Source organism: Otolemur garnettii, unplaced genomic scaffold, assembly GCF_000181295.1.
Source record: "Otolemur garnettii isolate 467f Iridium unplaced genomic scaffold, OtoGar3 scaffold00007, whole genome shotgun sequence".
NCBI classification, from domain to species: domain Eukaryota; kingdom Metazoa; phylum Chordata; class Mammalia; order Primates; family Galagidae; genus Otolemur; species Otolemur garnettii.
The window spans coordinates 2,958,213-2,975,263 of NW_003852402.1; the positions used below are offsets into that span (position 1 = coordinate 2,958,213).

The 17,051-nt window shown below is 53.4% G+C and overlaps 1 protein-coding gene across 1 annotated transcript in view; it reads left to right on the plus strand.

Moving 5' to 3' along the window:
* CERK (ceramide kinase) overlaps window positions 1-16,415 on the plus strand; it is a 38,707-nt gene extending 22,292 nt beyond the window's left edge. Inside the window, exons 4-13 of the mRNA XM_003783105.3 lie at window positions 1,292-1,417; window positions 3,061-3,124; window positions 5,345-5,490; window positions 7,427-7,501; window positions 8,258-8,410; window positions 8,787-8,892; window positions 9,330-9,406; window positions 10,328-10,533; window positions 11,402-11,610; window positions 14,036-16,415. Of these exons, the coding sequence (XP_003783153.1) occupies window positions 1,292-1,417; window positions 3,061-3,124; window positions 5,345-5,490; window positions 7,427-7,501; window positions 8,258-8,410; window positions 8,787-8,892; window positions 9,330-9,406; window positions 10,328-10,533; window positions 11,402-11,610; window positions 14,036-14,108 (1,235 nt within the window). The 3' untranslated portion in view covers window positions 14,109-16,415. The remainder of the gene's footprint in view (window positions 1-1,291; window positions 1,418-3,060; window positions 3,125-5,344; window positions 5,491-7,426; window positions 7,502-8,257; window positions 8,411-8,786; window positions 8,893-9,329; window positions 9,407-10,327; window positions 10,534-11,401; window positions 11,611-14,035) is intronic.
* Window positions 16,416-17,051: the final 636 nt, after the last annotated feature.

A 17,051-nucleotide genomic window follows, 5' to 3' on the forward strand; every position in this document is an offset into this window, starting at 1 on the left:
CTGTCTATGTGTCTCCCCACCTGTCTGTGTGTCCCTGACCCCCTTCCTGTCTGTGCATCCCATCTCCCCTCCTGTCTGTGCATCCCATCTCCCCACCTGTCTATGTGTCTCCCCACCTGTCTGTGTGTCCCTGTCTCTCCACCTGTCTATGTGTCTCCCCACCTGTCTGTGTGTCCCTGTCTCCCCACCTGTCTGTGCATCCCCGACCCCCTTCCTGTCTGTGCATCCCGTCTCCCCACCTGTCTGTGTGTCCCTGTCTCCCCACCTGTCTATGCGTCTCCCTGTCTCCCCACCTGTCTGTGCATCCCTGACCCCCTTCCTGTCTGTGCATCCCGTCTCCCCACCTGTCTGTGTGTCCCCGACCCCCTTCCTGTCTGTGTGTCCCTGTCTCCCCACCTGTCTATGCGTCTCCCTGTCTCCCCACCTGTCTGTGCATCCCTGACCCCCTTCCTGTCTGTGCATCCTGTCTCCCCACCTGTCTGTGCATCCCCGACCCCCTTCCTGTCTGTGCATCCCGTCTCCCCACCTGTCTGTGTGTCCCCGACCCCCTTCCTGTCTGTGCATCCCATCTCCCCACCTGTCTGTGTGTCCCTGTCTCTCCACCTGTCTATGTGTCCCCCCCCACGTCTGTCCTGATGCTCCTGTCTGCACATCTGTCTCACTCTTGTTCTCTACAAACTCGCTCCCTTCATATGCAGAACAACGAGGCTGCCGCCTTCTAGAGTTTTCATCTGAGGCTCCTGAAAGGAGAGTAGATTTTTCTCAATCAGAATTCTTTCACTTTTTTGGACACAGTCTCACTTTGCACCCTCTGTAGAGTACTATGGTGTCACAGCTCACAGCAACCTCAAATAATTGGGCTCAAGTGATTCTCTTGCCTCAGCCTCCCGAGCAGCTGGCACTACAGATGCCCGCCACAACGCCCAGCTATTTTTAGAGACAGTTGCACTCTTGCTCAGGCTGGTCTTGAACCTGTGAGCTCAGGCAGTCCACCCGCCTCTGCCTCCCAGAGGACCAGGATTACAGGCCTGAGCCACCGTGCCCGGCCCTCAGTCAGAATTCTAAATTCCTGGGACTTGCCTCGAATCCAGCCGATGGGCAAGGCGCCGCCCATTTTGATGGCCTGTTGCTTTTGTGTTTTCTTAGATCCTGTTCTTTAAGATTTACAAATGCTTTTTATCAGACACCACTAAGCAGGATGCCAGCGGCAGTTTGTGTTCAGTCCAGTCGCAGTTCTTGGCTTTGACGCCGCCGTTTTCTGTGAGATTCACTTGTCGCTGTCGTCCTGCAGCATCGAGACCGAAGCACCTGCTGGTGTTCATCAACCCGTTTGGAGGGAAAGGGAAGGGCAAGCGGATCTATGAACAGAAGGTGGCGCCGCTGTTCACGTTGGCCTCCATCACCACGGAAATAATCGGTAAGGCACAGCGCGTGAGACGCGGGCGTCAACTTGGGAGTGATTTGAGTGTAGTCGCAAGAGGAGGTTTGTATCCAGTAAGGTTATTTTATTTTATTTTTAAGATAAAGTCTCACTATGTCGCTCTTGGTAGAGTGCGGTGGTGTCACAGCTGACAGCAACCTCCAACCTCCAGCGATTCTGCTGCCCCCTCCCAAGTAGCCGGGACTACAGGTGCCCACCAGGCTATTTTTTGTTGCAGTTGCCATTGTTGTTGAGCTGGCCCAGGCCTGTTCAAACCCACCAGCCCCGGTGTATGTGGCCAGCGCCCTAACCCAGCAAGGTTAGGGCGCAATGGATGCCCAGCCCAGCAAGGTTATTTTAAACAGAATAGAGCTTGTAACATAGAGGAATGGGAGGAACACAAAATAAAGAATGTGGTCTTTCTACTGAGTCTTAGCACATTAAGCACTCAAGAAAAACACCGGGAAGATAAAAGAACAAGATCATGGACAGAAGAGGCACAAGGGATTAAGAAGCCCGAGGAGTCGGCTCAGCAGTGAGTGACTTCATTGGAAACGTAACTCGACACTGTAACCGCAGCTCCCCAGGTTTTCAGCGCCAGCGCCAGGTGCAGGGAGGAGCAGGAAGACTGGGTTCTCTCACCCTTCATTGTTGGACAGTTTTGTGAAACCATATTGAAGTCACCTGGCAGCTGGGCACAGTGGCTCATGCCTGTGATGCTAGCACTGTGGGAGGATCGCTTGAGCTCAGGGGTTCAAGACCAGCTTGAGCAAAAACTAACCAGGTGTGGCAGGTGCCTGGAGTCCCAGCTATGGGAAGCTGAGGCAGGAGGATCGCTTGAGCCCAGGAGTTTGACGTTGCTGTGACCTATGGTAATGCCCCCTGCACTTTAGCTGGGTTAATAAAGTGAGACTCTGTCTCAAAAAAAAAAAAAAAAAATCACCTGGCAATTTGGGTCAAAGCCTGAAAAATGCAGGGTTTTTTCCTTCAATATTTTATGTTTTCTAAAACTTGCCTAGGAACCCAGGTGTGCACAGAGCCTGAGACACACAGACGTCTGTGGCCACCCTTCTCATGCAGTGAGATAGCAAAGTGTCAGACCCACTCAGTGCCCCAGACAGGAGACAGACGTCTGCAATTGTGGTGAATCAGAAGGAATGTTATGTAGCACTTTTAAGTATTCTTATAAAGAGTTTTCAATGATAAGAAAGCGTGATACAATGGGTAACAAGGATACAAAATTATGTGTACAGTAGAATCTCAGTAGAAATTTCTGTGGGGAATGGAGAGTACAGACCACCCTATCTCCTTACTATATTTTGGTATAGTCTACAATTTTGAAAGTAACTCATACAGTAAGGAAAAGTGTAAGATAGAAAGAAGATACAACCGCTTTCCACGGAATTCTCATTTGTTGACAATTAAATGCTAGGAGTGTTCTGTCTCCCCCGGTGGACTGTGAGAGACGGCCATGTTCTCCCTCCACAGGTACCATGCGGGAAAGACCTGCAGGGTTCTGTATGAAATCCACTTGCAGGTTTTATAGGATGTCATTTAAAAAGAATGGTTTTATTTGCCTTTATTTAAGTAAACATCTACAGACGTGAATAGAAACTATGATGTCATGTTTTTCCCAACAGTTACTGAACACGCTAATCAAGCCACGGAGACCTTATATGAGATCAATTTAGATAAATACGACGGGTGAGTGCTCTGGCTTAATCTCGATTAATAAAGAGTCCATTCTAATCAAGCTGTACCCCTCTCTCTGTTTTTTTTTTTTTAGCTCTTTTTCCTTAATTTCCCCCCCTAATTATAAAAGTAAACACGCTTCTTATAGAAGGTCAGGTTTTCTTCTTTGAATTAATTTTCATGGTTTTGGACCATTTTATTCCGTTGGCCATAATTTTTACTCATTTGTTCTTTTATACAACAAATAATAGGCAGTTCGTGTTTATTGTCAGATTTCTTGCAAATGTTTTTCCCAGTTTTGAAACGGTACTTTAATTTTGCTATTCGCATTTTTGGACCAGTAGTAGTTTTCAAATCCACGTACTCAAATTAGAAATTCATTCTCCCTCTGGAGCCTGACTGTTCCCATAGTTAGGAGCTTCTTGTCTCCTTCTGTCCCATCTGGAGTCCTGTGAGCACGTGCTGTGAACTGCAGCGTGAATATTTCTTGAAATCTTTATTCATACTGCAAACACGGCTGTCTGTCTGCCAGGCCCATCCTTGAGCTGAAGTTAGAGAGGGAGATGGAACTGGCCGCTGCTGTGCTAGACCGACAGGGAGAGTCCGTCCTCCTCTGTCCTGAGTGAGGGAGGGTCCGGCACCCTGCTGGCCTGCAGTGCCCTTCCACACCCCTCACCCAGATTCCACCCAGACAGCAGCCTGGTCGGGAAAAGAATACAGTTCTCAGTTTCCAGTCAGCCAGACGAGTCACCTCCTTAGCACATTCTGCCCCAGCCACATGCCCACATGGCCACGGACCCCCCTGGGAGGCCAGGAGGCCTGGCCAGTGAGGGTCCATAATCTCTGTGACCTGGTTGTTTATCTGAGTAACTCCTGAGAGTCGACTGAGTGCCCACCTTGGGCTGCCAGCTGTTGTACTGCCCACCCTGAGGCAAGACCCCTGTCCTTGAAACCACAGCCCACCTGGGGAAGGTGACTGAGGCACCGCCTGCATGTGGGTTATGGAGCTGAGGCAGCCTGTGGGCTGCATGTGGGAGGTGGGTTTAAAGCACGAGCCCTATGAGACGGCTTGTGGGCAGAGGCCCAGACACAGGAGATTTCTGTGCCTGAGTAGCTGGACCCACTGGAGAACACCCAGGCATGCTGGCTGGCCCGCTCAAACCAGAAGGCACCCCCTGGTGCTGCAGCCCCCAAACACGGCCCTTCTGCCTGCCATCTCTCCCCAGCCCCGCTGTGCTGAGCTTGCCACCTCCCTGGTGATGGGGCTCTCGGGTCTCCAGAACTCTCAGCATGTCCTCAGCTCCCCTCCGTGATGTAGTGACATGTCTGTCTCCATGTGTTCACACACCTCTCCGTGCAGAGTGTCATCCCCACTGCCACCTTTCTCTTGCCACAGCCCTTTTCTCCACTTCTTCTCCTTACCTTTCCTCAAGAACCTGTTAACTAGGTTGGGCATGGTGGCTCATGCCTATAAACTCAGCACTCTGGGAGGCCAAGGAGGGTAGACCCCTTGTGCTCGGAAGTTTGAGAGTAAGACCTTGTCTCAAACAATAGCTGGGCATTGTGGCAGGCACCTGTAGTCTCAGCTACTTGGGAGAATGAGGCATGAGAATTGCTTGAGCCTAAGAGCTTGAGGTTGCTCTGAGCTATGACACCATGGCATTCTACCGAGAGTGACAAAGTAAGACTCTGTCTCAAAAAACAAACAAACAAAAATAAACCCATTTCCTCCAGATGTATTTGTTCCCCTCTGCCCCTGTTTTCTGGGTCCCAGGATGACCCACCTGGCAGAGATTTGTTACCAAGACATAACCAGCCAAATCAGGGAGCGGGATGCCATGCACAGGCCTCCTGTGTACTCTGCCTCCGGCGGGGCCCCTGAGTGCACCCATCTCTCCATCAGCACATGCCGCCACATGGGTCTGGTGCTTCTGCCCTGAGGACTCCAGTTCCGAGGCCCAGAGTTTAGGCTTTCGGTGCGAGCCTGTCGTGTAGGGGTCTTTGCCTAGCAGCCCCCTAAATTCCAGACGCCCAGAAGGAAAGTCGGTGTTGGCCATAAATCACATTGTTTGTGTTGCAGCTGGGGCAGGCTGGTACAGAGCCATAGCCTTATCAGTGAGGGCAAAAGTCCCCAGACACCTGCCCGGGGCTGTACTTGCTGGAGGCTCAGGGCTGCTGCGCTGGGAGCAGAGCCTCTGCAGGGACCCTGACAACCCTGTGTTCCTCCCGCAGCATCGTCTGTGTCGGCGGGGATGGTATGTTCAGCGAGGTGCTGCACGGCCTGGTGGGCAGGACGCAGAGGAGCGCCGGCGTGGACCAGAACCACCCGCGGGCCACGCTGGTGCCCAGCAGCCTCCGCATCGGCATCATCCCCGCGGGTACGGGGCCTGCGGGCTCTCCCTGCTCTTGCCCCGGAGTAGTGCTGCCCGCAGCCACCGCGGGCAGTCTGTAATCTGATGGCCTCTTTAATGGCATGGACTATCTATCACTAGGGCCGCACTGGGGGAAATGCCATTCTTGATTGTTCCTTCAGGGTTGTTTATTTAAGTTGCTGTTTTGTCACAGTTTACAACTACTGCACACTGAGAGATCCAGGACACCCTGTCCTGCTCTGCTGAGGCTGCTTCATGGAAGGCGCAGGCAGCTCGCGAGGGTCAGGGTTTAGTTGCGTGTTGAAGGATGATGATCTGTGTAGAACTCCTTCCCTTTAGCTTTTGGGGACAGTGTTGAAGAAACAGTTACTCATAGAGTGGAACTATAGTCGTAAAAGAGCTGTGGGCTTGATCAGCTCGTGGAGCGCCAGTCCCGGGTGCTGGGAGCTTCCGAGGGAAGAAACTGCTGGAGCCAGGTCACTAGAGAGAAAGCACCCAACGCCCCCTCATGACAACACGTCATCTGTGGGTCTCTGCAGAGCCCGCCCCGGGCTTCTTCCCTCCCTTCTCAGGCTGACCTCCCAGGTCACACCAGGTTGCTAAAGCAGGCAGGAGGGTCAATTAGAGGGCTGCTGGCCAACAGGCAGACGTCTGGGCCCTGTCTGGTGTCTGCCCACAGCTGTATGTCCCTGGGGGCGAGCCTCGCCTGGGCACAGGGAGACCCTCCTGATGGTTGTTGACCAGTTGACCGAGCACAGCTGTCCAAGGGTGGGCCCACTGGTTCCATGTCCATGTGCCCTCACACTTCAGGCTCCCAGCCCTTGGAGGTGCAGAGGGTCACCACTTGTTTTGCTGGCTGGCACTGGTTTGAGTGCAATTCTGATTCTTTGAATGACCCAAACACCCAGAGTCGATGGCCACATGCACCCTGAGTGTGTTTCCCGCCATCTCGGCCCAGGCGCCCTTGCTGCTGCCCCCCAGGACTCCCTGCGCTCCCTCCACATGCACTGAAAGCTCTGGCACCTGCTCGTGTGGTTCTCAGAGGCCCCGGGGGTGGGGTCGCTGGGCCCACTTAACTCCCCCATGAGAGCCACATGGACCTAGACCGCCAAGGGCCTGGGGGTGTCTGTGAGCTCCGCGCCGTCTGATGGGCAGGGGGCCGTCTCACTGTCTGTTTTCCTCCCGTCCTCACGAGCCTGTGCAGCCTGTGCCAGGCCCGCCTGCCACCTGCACCTCGTCAGTTCCCTGTCATGTGCTCGACGGTTTTCTTAGGGACTGTCTTACCACCTGTGATACTGTCTGTATGTTACTCCCCCCAGTTCCTTACGTGTCACAACTTTCTCCATGTTGGGCTTTGTCTTTAACTTTGCATGTGGTGTGTTGTGGGCTTCGTGGGGTTGTTCTCCTGTGTTCCAATCTACCTTCTGTGGTTCTGACCTTGTTCATGAGAAACCTGCCTTTCATCATCCTGCCGGTGGCAGCCCTGATCCCTAAAATGCTAAGCTGTTAAACTCTGAGGCCAACTCCAGAGCTCAGGCCAGCCTGCACATAGGGCACTTGGGAACCCGCGATTTTAACCTGCTGAAATCTGCATCTTGGGCTGAAAGCTTCTGGGCTGGTGCTTTTCCCGTGACTTTCACCATTGACCTTGCTCTGAATGACTTCCCTGTCGGGGTGCCCTGCAAGCTCTGGGCCGCCAGGTGCCGCTGTCCTGTGACAAAGGCATGTTGGAGCAGAGGTTTCTCACAGGGACTGCGGGAGCGTCCCCTGGTGCTCAGGACGGGGTTGCTTGAGATTATCGCAGGATCAGTGTGGAGAGTACGTTGGTGAATCATCTTAATGTTTTCAAGATCATTCCTTGTTTACTCTGGGGCACCGGCTCAGGGTGGTTTTTGCTGCAGTTCTGAGTTTCTGTGATACACAGGCCCTTCTCCCCCTCCAGGGTCCACAGACTGTGTGTGCTACTCCACAGTGGGCACCAATGACGCCCAGACATCGGCCCTACACATCGTGGTCGGTGAGTCCCTCCCCAGGCAGGCGAGCAGCTCGGTGCAGGGATGGCAGCCAGCCCCTAAGCATCACACGGCACCGTCGCTCACCTCCATCGTCAGAGGGGCCTTTTAAATACATAAGTCGGTGATATCACACCCCTGCCCAGAGCCCTGGGGTGACTGGCTGGGTCTCTCACGGTGGTCTGAGCTCTGGCCAGCTGCCCTTCTGTCCTGGAACTTACATGTGCTCTGTCTTGGGCTCTGCACACCCCTCCAGGCTCAGGACAGGCTCCCTAGGCTGTGGTCCCTGAGGGCACGCTCCGTCCTTGGTCCCGAGTTGCTTTCTGCACAGAACCCATGGCTTCTGTGATACTCTCACTCATCTCGTGTTTATGCCTTTGCTGTCCCTGAGGGCAGGAAGCGCCATGCCCCCTGCCCTGGGACCCTGGGGTCTGGCCTAAGCCTGGGGCCTTAGAAGAGCCACTAACGGTTTTGCGTTTCAAGCCCCAGTTGCCTGCCTCAGCCTCAAGTCCACCTTCCCATCCTTAATGGCATTTCATAAGCCCTGTGGATACGTTTTGTTCTGTCCTCACAGAATAGCTTCCCAAGGCTATTTTTTAAAATTTGAGTCAAATTTTATCATTTGAACCAAGAACTTGGGTCCCAGTACCCCAAGAGCAAGGATCATGGCTCTGGGTACGTCCTGTCCCGTCCTGCTACCTGAGCGGCCCCTCTGTCCTTGGGGCGGGGACAGGCCGTCCTCACTGCGGCTTCTCCCCCAGGAGACTCCCTGCCCTTGGATGTGTCCTCAGTGCACCACCACGGCTCGCTGCTGCGCTACTCGGTGTCCCTGCTGGGCTACGGCTTCTACGGGGACATCGTCAGGGACAGTGAGAAGAAGCGCTGGATGGGGCTCATCAGATACGAGTTCTCAGGTGACTCAGAGGAGCACAGCAGGGCACACCACAGAGCACCGGCAGCTTCCAGTCCACACGCCCTCACTGCAGCCACAGCAGGCTGTGCAGGGCTCATGGGTGCCACCTGTGAAGGGGGTGCCCACCATGAAGGTGGCAGCTACCCAGAGGGCCTTGACTGCTCCCGTGGCCACTGGGTATCAGAGGGGTGGGCACTGTGGCCAGATGTGCTGTTGTCCAGGGGTGGGGGCAGAGTGACCGTCTAGCAGAGGGTGTGGCCTCGCTTCCCAGCACTCTGTGGCCAGAAATGCTCTCACTGATGTTCCAGAAGTTCATCATCCTGGAATCGTGACCAAGCAGTGACCTGTGGGTGTTCTTTGCCACACTCTATTCCCAGGTTTAAAGACCTTTCTCTCCCATCACTCCTATGACGGGACAGTGTCCTTCCTCCCTGCACAACACACAGTGGGGTCTCCGAGGGACGGGAAGCCCTGCCGGGCAGGGTGAGTGCATTTCCACGTGTGTGTCCACTGCAGACAACGGGAATAAAGGTGGCCTGTTTGGGGCAGTGCTCCCTGGGAGGTGAACACACAGATGACAGATGCTGGATTTAGTGTGACCAGTGACACGCTATGGCAGGCCTGTGTGTGCGGCTCACTATTCACAAGTGCCACAGAGGGAGCTGTCTCACTGAGTGGGACCCTGTGGCACTCTCGGGTAGCGTGTCCTGGGCCACACACGAGGACTTGATGAGGATTGAGGGGCGGGTCCTGCAGTGGTCATTGGGGTGAGGGCTGGTCCACGCTGTCCGCTTCTGATGTGGACAGGTTTCCTTGGCCTCCTCTGGGGCTCTGGTGGACAAGAAGCACAGGATGAGAAGAACTTAATTACTTGCGACTCTGCGCGCTGGAGAAACGGCAGCAACGTCCCTATCTTCCAGGTGCTTCATTTGCCGGCAGAGCAAGCAGCAGCTGGAGGAAGAGCAGAAGAAGGCGCTGTACGGCCTGGAGAGCGCAGGTACCCTCTGCCACGGTCTGCGCCGCGACTGTGCGCTGGCATCTGCCTCCCTGCACGGCTTTGCCTGTGCTGCAGGCTCATCCCTTTGCTCTTTAGCTCCAGGCAGCACCAAATCATTGCCACTTACCAGATTTGGGGGAACAGCAGGTTTTGTAAAAAGGCCCACTGCTGTCTTCCTCTGAACTGCCGTTGTGATGCCGGGCCCGGGACCTCTTCCTGGGCGCTTTAGACTGTGGGGTCGGCAAATGCCCTGCTGGGGCCTGGGTGGCGGGCGACTCAGGCTCCGCCCCCACCACACAAGGGGCACAGTGGCCGGGGCAGCCGTCGGCAGTACACAGTGTGTCAGTGAGTGGGCCTGGCTGTCACCAGTACCACTTTATTTGCAGACACTGAAATTTGAGTTTCGTATAATTTTCATGTTATCACAAAATATTATCATTCTTCTGATTTCTTCCGACTATTTAAAAGTGGGAAAACCATTCCTTGCTGAGAGTCCCTGCCCAGCAAGTGGCTGGACTGAGCCCACAGCCATACTTCACTGGTCCTGGTTCCAAGTGATTGTCCAAAAGTGGCTGGACTGAGCCCACAGCCACACTCCACTGGTCCTCGTTCTAAATAATTATCCAAAAGTCACCCCCTAGGGAGCAGTGAAAACAGTTCTGCCTTGGGGGAAGTGACCATTTGTGTCCAGCACTCACTGTGCAGCCTCCTGGGGTGAGTGGACGGTTGTGCAGCAGGTATTTTTGGTTTAATGCTAAAGAATCACTTGAATAAAGAACTCATGTTAAATGTATGGCCACAGTGAAAGGCAGGAGTATCCAGACCAGAGGCAGTGTAGAGCCTCCCGACCCCGGCTCCCTGCAGGACGCCTGGCCCTGTGCCCTGCTGACCCCTAACGCAGCCATGCTTTCTCTGCTACAGAGGAAGTGGAAGAGTGGCAGGTCGTCAGTGGGAAGTTTCTGGCCATCAACGCCACAAACATGGTGTGTGCTTGTCACCGGTGCCCCGGAGGCCTCTCCCCAGCTGCCCATTTGGGAGATGGGTCTTGTGACCTCATCCTCATCCGGAAATGTTCCAGGTTCAATTTTCTGAGATTCCTCTTCAGGCACACCAACCAGTACGACCAGGTGCGTGGAATGGCTTTCTGCACACGATCCATGTACTTTATTTTTAGGCGAACCGTGGTTTATAGGTTATAAGGAATATTTCATCTGCAGGAAGGACGTATTTTTGGTTTGCATTTTACGGATTTTAAAATCCTAGGTACAGTTTACTCCTTGTAAAATTCACTTAAAAATATAAATCTTTAGGGTGGCGCCTGTGGCTCAAAGGAGTAGGGTGCCAGCCCCAAATGCCAGAGGCGGCAGGTTCAAACCCAGCCCCGGCCAAAAACTGTAGAATAATTAAATAAATAAATAAATAAATCTTTGTGCGTAGAAACTAAGAGCCCCGAATGCCTATACACAGCGTCCTCTCCTGTCGTTTCTCTTCCTCCTTGAAAACAAAGTGACACGGTAAGGGTTTTTGTTGCCCTTACAGGTCAATTAAAATAAAATATTTAGACTTCTAGAAAGGACCCTGTTCAGGCTCTCCCATCAAACCTTTCTGTGCTTCATATAGAACGGACCTGAGTATGATGATTTTAGGAGAACTGAGACTTTGGCCAGAGTCTCTAATTTTAGTAAAATTTGGTTTTTTACTGAAATCATATTTAATATTTGGCCTCCTAAATAGTGCATGTTAAAAAAGAACATTACTGGTAAGGAACTGGCAGAATTCTCCAAAAAGTGTTGATTGTCACGGATGAGCTGTGATATCTAAACGTATCAGAAGTTGCCTTGCCTGGTGCTCTGGAAGGCAGGTCCCTCGTTTCCCATCAGCCATCACTACCCGGGGCCCCAGCTGGCGGCTGTGTGGCTGGGAAGGGCGCTGCTGGGCAGGGTACCGCCTGCCTGATGGGCTGAGCTCACTCTCCCTTTCATGGTCTCTCCGTAGTTTGACTTCTCTTTTGTGGAAGTTTATCGCGTCAAGAAATTCCAGTTTTCATCAAAGCACATGGAGGATGAGGACAGTGACCTCAAGGAGCGGGGGAAGAAGCGTTTGGGGCAGCTCTGCGGTGAACACTGCTCCTGCTGCTGCCCCGTGTCCAGCAGCTCGTGGAACTGTGACGGGGAGGTCCTACAGAACACTGCCATTGAGGTCAGGTGCGTGTCTCAGGCCGGACACTGCACTCCCAGGACCGTACAAAGGCACTTCTTGGTCCCTGTGTCGGGTATCAAGGGAGATGCCACCATCTGGATGTGGGGGGGGGGGTGCTGGGTATGGGCCCCTGTGTCATGTCAAGGGAGAGGCCACCATCTGGGTGTTAGGGGGATGGTGGGTGCAGGCCTCTATGTCGGGTGTCGAGGGAGAGGCTGCCGTCTGGGTGTTGGGAGATGCTGGGTGTCAAGGGAGAGGCCGCCACCTGGGTGTTGGGGGATGCTGGGTGTGGGCATGTGTGTTTTGCTATGCAGATAATTTCTACAGATGTTGAAGCCCCTCCATTCTCTTCTGCTTTTCCATACCCCACACCCCTGGCTGGTACGGGGCCCTTTGCCCTGGGATTCTCTTTCTCTTCTCCAGGATAATTCAAAAGACAAACAGATGAAGCCACCTTTACAGGCACTGCCTGAGTCCCTGACCCAGTGAATCCACTGGGAGGCATTTGGCCTCCAGGGGCCACATTCACCACCAAGTGTGGCGCCCAGCACAGGGAGGGCGGCAGGCAGGGGCTGGGGAGCCGCTGAGGGTAGCGGGGAGATGGACTGTAGGAGCCACAGGGGGAAGCTGTGTGTGGAGGCCATGCAGCCCAGGCCTGGAGTCAGGGGTGGCCAAGCATGGACATGTGGGAGGAGGTGGGACCTGGAGGCTGGTCTGGATGTCCTGCAGACCCCAGAGGGCCCGACCTGTGCAGCTTCCTCCTCCCAAGTGCAGCTGTTCAAAATCACTGGGTTGACACCAGGAATCACCCCTGGGGACACACTGACGGACCTCTGAGTGCACAGAGCCCAGGTTCACGGGCTCCCTGGAGGCAGGTGCCAGCGGGGACCAATGTGGGAAGTGGTTCCTCCCTCTGCTTGGGCCTGTTGTATTTGGTTTTGGGATCTATAGTTTGATTAGATGTTACATGACTGAATGGGATGGGAACACAAAGGAAGCTCTTTCCCTGGGCAAAGTTAACAACAGTGGTACAATTTTTATCACATTAGGAACCAATTTTTTTTTTTTTGACAGAGTCTCACTCTGACACCCAGGCTAGAGTGCCATGGTGTCATAGCTCACAGCAACCTCAAACTCTTAGGCTCAAGCCATCTTGCCTCAGCCTCCCGAGTAGCTGGGACTATAGGCACCTGTCACAACGCCCAGTTAGTTTGTCTATTTTTAATAGAGATGGGGTCTTGCTTTTGCTCAGGCTGGTCTTGAACTCCTGAGCTCAAGCCACCCACCTGCCTCAGCCTCCCAGAGTGCTAAAATTACAGGGGTGAGCCACTGTGCCCAGCCTCAGTTGTTTTTTACAAGGCTGTGGAGTTAGGTGTGGGTGTGCAAGTTACATGAGATAGGGGAGAGCTGTGCAATTCCAGGGGATTCTGTGTTGTTTGCAAACATCATTGAGCTCTTGGTCTGCTTTAAGGAAACCAAAACGGACACTCTTTGCAGAGTGTGGACTGGGTGAGAGCCGCCGATGAGCCGTCCACACGCCCTGCTGTGCTGTGCTGGGTGTGGCTCAGTGGTAGCTCTGCAGATGATGCCCAGTCCCAACTCCAGCTCCCGCCTGACCTGACCCATCTACCAGCAGCAGGTCCCAGAGGCAGCTCCAGAGCTTTTCCCATGAGCACCGGCCACGCTGACAAGGGGAGGGCTCTGCAGCCTCCCTGCCCAGGTCCCTTTTGGTAGGAGTGGCAGTGACAGGCAGATTGAAAGGCCCCAGGAACCCTCCCAGGCCAGTCTTCTGTATGTGTGGGGACATGGCATCTGCTGACTCATTTTACAAGTTCTTGGGATTATTTTTAATGCATATATATTTATTAAAGAAATAGAATACTTTAAAAGCAGGAAAAGCACATCTTGTGTATATTATGGGCCTGGACCAGCATGTCACCTGATTATGGGGCTCCAACTTCCAAACTTTGTTAATAAATGGGGCCATCAGGTGTAGGAAGGTGGCACCAACCCCAGAACCCGCTCTGACTGCCAAGCATGGGTAGGGCCCCCGGGACCTCTGACCTGCTCCTCGAACCCCAGGGCTCTTGCTGGCGTCTGACAACTCGTCCTTCCCCACTGAGCACTTCTCACACACACGGGGCCACCTGCCTCAGCTGCTTGCAGGGCCCTGTGAGTGTGGGCTGATGGGCAAACTGAGGAGGCTGGCTAGAGTGGCTGTGTGCCATCGGGAGGGCTGTTGGGATCAGAACCAGGTCTGCTGACACCCTGGGTCTCCCACCTGGCCATCGACATCCCGTTAGGCCCTCGGTCTCTGCAGTGATGCCTGCCTGTGTCCTGGGCCCTCACCTCTACCCTTGTCCAGCCACGGGGCTAGAGGCCAGCTGTGAGCAGGACACAGGGCTCACCGGTGGCTGTCTGTCTCCGCAGGGTCCACTGTCAGCTGGTTCGCCTCTTTGCACGAGGAATCGAGGACAATGCCAAGCAAGAATCACGCAGCTGAGAAGCCGTCTACCCATCGTCCACCTCGCGCTTGGGAAGTGTGAAAATTATTTAAGAAATTTACTACAGACCAATTATGTTGATATATACATTTAAATTTAGAAATTTATTTTTGATAGTTGAATCTTGATTTTAGAAAAAATACTTTTTTGTCAACAATTCTGTGTACATATCTGGCATTTTAAGTTCTCTGTGCATCCGTGGGCTGCGTCTCACACAACTACTCAGCAAGGCCTTCCTGTTGATCGGGGGCACCGGCTTCTTAGATACTAGCGGTGTCAACAGTGTAGTTCTTAAAATGGCCTGTTAGTGGCTCTATTGCAATAACTTTAGGGACATCATAATATGAGTGCTTTCCACAGAGGGCACACCAGCTGGGCATGAGGTAACCCTGGTCTCTCTGACCCACTCTGTAGGGTTCACTCTAGTTTGTTGTGTGTGGCTGAGTTTCGGAACGTCGTGGGTTCTCTCCGCCTTTGTTTGCCTCCACCTTAGTGTGGTTAGGAAAGAGCAGCCTGATCCTCGGTGTGCCGTGCAACGGCAGTGCAGCGCAGTCCTGCTGTGAGGATCCTGTGAAGGGGTATAGTCCCTGTGAAGGGCACCAGGCACCACGGGACGTGACCTCAGGGTCCCCCCAGCCCCATCACAGTTGTGTCTCTGAGACAACCCAGCGAGGGCAAGGGCCTCTCACCCGCTCTGTGGGCATGTCAGGGCAGCAGGTGATGCACTGGCAAGATTTTGTTAGTTTTAAAATGTAAGACGGGGCTGCTTTGTGTCCACGCAAAGTGCACCATGTAGCTGGGCCTGTGGGGGACACGGGAAGCTGCACTCAGCAGGACAGGGCCGTCCCCAGATGCTGCCAGGATCACCTCAGTACATGCAGCCCAGCTCTGTTCTGTTCTTGTCTTCACTGTGAGCTCTATTTATTTATTGAACATTTTGTCCTTCTAAGCCAGAGTAGTGTCAGTAGTGTCCCCCCCGTCTGTGTTTGTCTCTGAAGCACGACTGGCCTTTCCTTTTCTGCTGTAGCACACGGGCCGCCGTGGCTGAGAGTCCCCAGCTCCTCAGTGCTGTAATCACACTTGTGGGTGTGACAAGGTACAGGAACAAGCCGCTCATGCTCAGCTTTGTAAGGAGAGGGCAGGCTGGGTTGCCGCAGAGCGTGGTGCAGACACAGCTCTCAGGCGGGCATCACACAGGCTCTGTCAGCCAGTCTCACATTCAACAGTTAGCTCGTATTTCCGGAATCCCCTTTGTCGTGATTTACATTTTGAACTACAGATGCAACTCCTCATTTCACCAGCCCCACACAGGTTGGGCCAAGGGCAGCTTTCGGAGTGTCTTGTTTCTTGTTTCTTGCTGTGGACCATGTTATCAAAGACAGCTGTGCTGATGTTGAATCAAAGATTTGGGATTTTAAAAAGAGGGAACAGGCCTGGGCTGCTTCTACCCTTGTTGGGTCCTGGTTGGGAAGAAAACCAGGTGACCGGACCAGCAGCTCTGAGAGGGGCTGGCGCTGCATGGTCGCCCAGTGTGGTACCAAGAGGGTGGTTTGCGGGAGGCAGGCTGAGGAGGCTGTGGGCTTCCCTTGGCCTTCCGGAGTTGAGCTGAAGATTTAGCACAAGGTTTCCCCAAAAGACTCTCCAAGGTCTTCACTGTCCCTGAAAAAGGTTTCCCACACAGTGGCCCTCCCCGAAATCCACTGCTCCACTGCCAGTTTGGGGAGCTTAGTGCAGGCCAAAGAGCACGTGTTTTGTGTTCCCCGGGAGACGCAGCCATTGCACATGGCCAGCCCTCAGACAGCGGCCGTGGTGGTCACCAACCACATGTGGGCATTCAGACTCGCCAATCTGGGACTTTTGTTAGGGTCCCACGAGTGTCCGACACCCTGAAAGTCCCTTGATCCCTGCACACACGATGAGGTGGCCGCTCAGACCGTCCTGCGTAGGAGCCCAGACTGACATCCATGAAGCCTTCCAGATGTAGCAACCACAATGCCTGTACGTTGGGGTTTAAGGGAAGAAACCAGAAGTGGTAGACAGTGAGAACATAGGACGCTCACAAGGGTTGATCTAAGTTTCAGCTTCCTCTGCAGCTCGTTGGTGCAGAACAGGTGCCGATTCTTGGTAATTCCAATCTAGAAGCCGGAGCGTGGGTGCCTGCCTCAGGTGGGGGGAATCGATCTGTACGACCATGAGCCTGAGGGGAAGGGTGATTTTTGATTTTTGTTCTAATCTTGCTGGTTCCAAGATTAGAGAGTGGCATTATCTGATCTGTTTGAGAAGACAAAAATAAAGTTACTCGGGCAGATTTGGCTTTTTTTCTTTCCTTTACAAATTGCTGTTATTTTCAAAGCAGAGTACCGTTCATGAGACGCTGTCTGCGGCTGTGCTTACTGCAGTGTGCAGCTTTGTTGGGTTTGCGCTTTGTCTGCGGGGAACTTGCTGTGTGCGGTTCTCTGTGACTTGCTCCTTAAACCCCACGTTTTAAGACATTTGCATCATGAAAATGAGCCTTCCAGCCCACGAACGTGGCATTATTTCCATTTATATAGATCCTCAGGAGTATCTTCCAACAATTTCAGGACCTTCCATAAAAGTCTTTTAACTTTGTTTAGATTTATGCTTGAAAACTTCACCTTTTGAGGCTTTAAAAAAATGTTCTGCATAGAAATGTAATTGTTTTTCATGTGTGAGGCTATGCCTGGAAACTTCACCTCCTCAACCTGAACAACGATAGAAACAGGCTCTCCAGAGACAGCTTATTTGGGAGTGGGAGGGGCCTGCAGTCGGGATGTACGTGCTGTGATGGGTCCCAGGCGTAGCCGGGGTCAGGGCAAAGGGGACACTGAAAGGCAAAGAGGAAGTCCACGGGCACTGCGTTGAGACAGAGTTGGAGGGTCGCAGGCGCACGCTGGGGCCAGGCCCTGTTCGGTGGTGGAGCA